General features: G+C 41.0%; 1 protein-coding gene across 1 annotated transcript; it reads left to right on the top strand.

Annotated features, from left to right (window-relative positions):
- The first annotated feature begins 321 nt into the window (after nt 1-321).
- Nucleotides 322-2,957, top strand: LOC103515115 (cytochrome P450 4C1-like). Its single transcript, XM_017446517.2, has 4 exons — nt 322-792; nt 1,050-1,574; nt 2,211-2,406; nt 2,854-2,957. The coding sequence occupies exons 1-4, from the start codon at nt 322-324 to the stop codon at nt 2,955-2,957; spliced, it is 1,296 nt and encodes a 431-aa protein (XP_017302006.2).
- Nucleotides 2,958-3,268: the final 311 nt, after the last annotated feature.

Genomic DNA, 3,268 nt, shown 5'->3' with positions numbered 1-3,268 from the left:
TTATTATTATTATTATTATTATTATTATTATTATTATTATTATTATTATTATTATTATTATTATTATTATTATTATTATTATTATTATTATTATTATTATTATTATTATTATTATTATTATTATTTTTTTTTTTTTTTTTTTTTTTTTTTTTTTTTTTAAGAGGTCTGACAGAGGGAACTGTTTACGACTAAGGTCTTATCGTCCCGAAATCGAAGAGAGAATGAGAATTCCTCAGCTTTACATTTCATGGACATCTACAAGATGAGGCGCTACGAACATATAATATTATGTACCTACTTTGTTATAAGAATTTTATACATATGTATTTCAGATGGTCCTGGTTAGGTGTAGGACGGCTGTGGCTTTGGGACATATTGGTCGTATTTCCGTTCCGTCCCGAATATCTCGAAACCCTGTTGGGTGACGTGAAAAAAGTCCAAAAAGCCAAAGAGTACAGACAAGTGCTCGGATCCTCTCCTCTCGGGGGAGGACTTATCTCTCAGATGGACGACAACATCTGGAGGATTCACAGGAAAATCATCACACCCACCTTCCACTTCAACGTGTTGAAGACATACATCCCAGTGTTCCATGAGGAGTCGCTCATCCTGCTCAACAAAGTGGAGAAGAAATTCACTCAGGATGATGGAAAAGTTGTGGTGCCCAATGTCAATCCTTTGATAACGCTAGGTGCGTTCAACATGATCCTGAGAAATGCGTTCGGCGTCAATATACATGCGCAGAAAAATGAAGGCCATAGCTTTGTTAGTGCCATGTACGAAGCGACAGAGGTAGGTGAAAGCGCAGTTATGTTGTCATGATGAGGTTTAGGGAAAGCGTTTTGTGCCTACCAACGTTCGTACATCATTTTCCATTGTGATCGGTAGAAAAACAGTCATGGAAAACTATCATTAGTTCGGACATTACAAAGAATATGAAGGTCACGAAGGTCAAAGTTACGGCTTGAGGTGCTGACCTAAGAAATATGATACATTTCGAAATTTTAGGTCTTTATTCCAATCACCTCATCCAGGTATTCTAATTTCAGATTATTCAAACCAGAATGAGCTATCCGTGGCTCTTATCGGACCTGCTCTTCTCGCTCCTTGGCTACAAAAAGCGTCAAGAAGAGTCAACACGGACGTGCCATGAGTTCACGGAGTCCGTCATACGTCAGAAGCGGTCCGAATATCGGCGGAAACAGCAACAGAAGGAGGGACGTGACAGTCAACTTGTCAGTGGGTTAAACACACACGCCAACACGGATACTTCAAAAGAAAACTGTCCAATGGAATTCGATAATCGTTTAGGTCACGCTAATGATGAAATACGCGATGAAATGAACAACTATATCGCCGAGCCTAAGCAAGTCACGCAGGAGACCAATGTGTCTTGTCACAAGTCATTCCTGGAGCTGATTATTGAGAATGAAGAGAGTGACGAGGACAAGATGAGTGACCAGGACATTCGGGATAACATGATCACTATCATGTTTGCTGGACAGGATACGACGGCCACTACCAATTGTTTGACGTTACTCATGTTGGCCCTGCATCCGGACATTCAAACACAGGTAGGTTCAGTAAATGGTCCCAAGGGCAAGGCAAAGCCTGAACCTTTGACAAATGGAGGATCGACACAAGAACGACTTATGAGCTATAAGCTTATGTAGGTTATAAGTCGTTTTTGCATCGAATCCCTAAATCATTGTTTATAATAAAGTAAGAAACGATTTCGCATCTGGAGATTGAAGTTTCGAGTCCAAGTGTGTTAACTTAGGAACGACATTTGTGACGAGCATTTACATAAGTATGCTCAACACAAAATTTCTTTTTCGTGGAAGATACCCTAAGCAAGGTTATCAATGCTCTGGAAAATTAGCACATTCAATTAAAAGTCCTCGAACAAAGTTCCGCTGGCGCCTGTAATTTGACTTTAACCTACCTCGGTGGTGTAGTGGTAAAGGTGCTCGCCTGGTAAACAGGAGAGCGTGGGTTCAATCCCAGCCGAGGTATGGAATTTTATCCTCAATATAATTTGAGAATTTAACCACAATAATAGTAGTAGCCTACTGCTGGAGTAAAGGAACTTTTCAGTCCTATGCGAGCAGTATAAATAAGCACTATTATTATTATTTATTGTGTAATAGGCCTGACATTTTCAGGGACACCCAAAAAAAGAGTTCTTTGACAGCACCTTTTATTTTCAGACCCTCAAAGAGATAGACGACGTATTCGGAGGACCATCTGCAGACGATGGCCATGTGCCAACCTACGCAGAAATCATGCAGCTTCAATGTCTGGACAGAGTTATCAAGGAGACTACCCGGCTTTACCCAGCAGCCCCCGTGATGGGCCGAGGAATGACCCACGATACCCCTGTTGGGCCCTATGTTCTGCCCAAGAGTAAGTACCATCTCCCAATAACATCAGTTGTATAGTGGTTAGCAAGCACGGGTGGACTTTAAAAATGTAGATTGGTGGTTCGAATCCAAGTAAAAAATAAATCCAAGTAGGGAACGACGAAGGACATTTGTGACAAGCATTTATACTGAACACAATAAAGTCAATAATTCTTCAAGTACATCTTCCAATAAGTCAGCTTAAGTAATGTGTACATATATAATGTAGGTAGGTACATATTCAGTTCAAATTTCGTAGCGGCCATTCTGTGATGGTCAAAGGAACAAAATCCAACCTGTGAGTTAGCTTGGAGGGTAGCACGCCTTCATTGTAAGCGCTATGTTTTGGGTTTGATTTCTGCTCGGTCACGAAAAAGGTTCTTGAAACCGTGATGGCAAAAAGGTTAAGAATGTGACCGAACCCATCGGATTCTCTTTCTTCTGTTCACAGACACATCTGTCGTTCTCTCGAGTCTCGATCCTCTCTCTCCTAGCATTCACAAGGTCATGGATTCTCTAGAAATCTTGAATCCCCCAATATTGCATGGACTATGAAACTTTCGGAACCAGTGACAACACTAGGGAAACTTTCGGAACCAGTGACAACACTAGGGAAACTTTCGGAACCAGTGACAACACTATAGAAACTTTCGGAAACGGAAAACGTTCCCTTTGAAAACTGAAATGGTGTTTGCCCTAAAGGACGGGATGTACTTCGGAATTTCCACTATTCTAATGCCGCTCTTTTGGAGTGATAGCCCCTCTACGAAACCATAGGAAATCTAAGATGGCGCGCCACCGGAATCGGTTCCCTTTCCGAAAATTTCCCGAACGGAAAATACACTTATTCGGACGGTAAAAAGAAG

The sequence above is a fragment of the Diaphorina citri genome, unplaced genomic scaffold (genome assembly GCF_000475195.1).
Source record: "Diaphorina citri unplaced genomic scaffold, Diaci psyllid genome assembly version 1.1 scaffold1281, whole genome shotgun sequence".
Classification (NCBI taxonomy): domain Eukaryota; kingdom Metazoa; phylum Arthropoda; class Insecta; order Hemiptera; family Psyllidae; genus Diaphorina; species Diaphorina citri.
The sequence above is the reverse complement of the archived record's forward strand: the minus strand, read 5'-3'. Positions and strand labels throughout refer to the sequence as shown.

What these genes read in the sequence shown, in the direction of transcription:
- LOC103515115 (XM_017446517.2), top strand. Translation starts at nt 322, where the DNA reads ATGTATTTCAGATGGTCCTGGTTAGGTGTAGGACGGCTGTGGCTTTGG. An exon ending in CCATGTACGAAGCGACAGAG is followed by an intron (nt 793 to 1,049) that starts GTAGGTGAAAGC and finishes TTCTAATTTCAG; the next exon opens with ATTATTCAAACCAGAATGAG. An exon ending in ATCCGGACATTCAAACACAG is followed by an intron (nt 1,575 to 2,210) that starts GTAGGTTCAGTA and finishes TTTTATTTTCAG; the next exon opens with ACCCTCAAAGAGATAGACGA.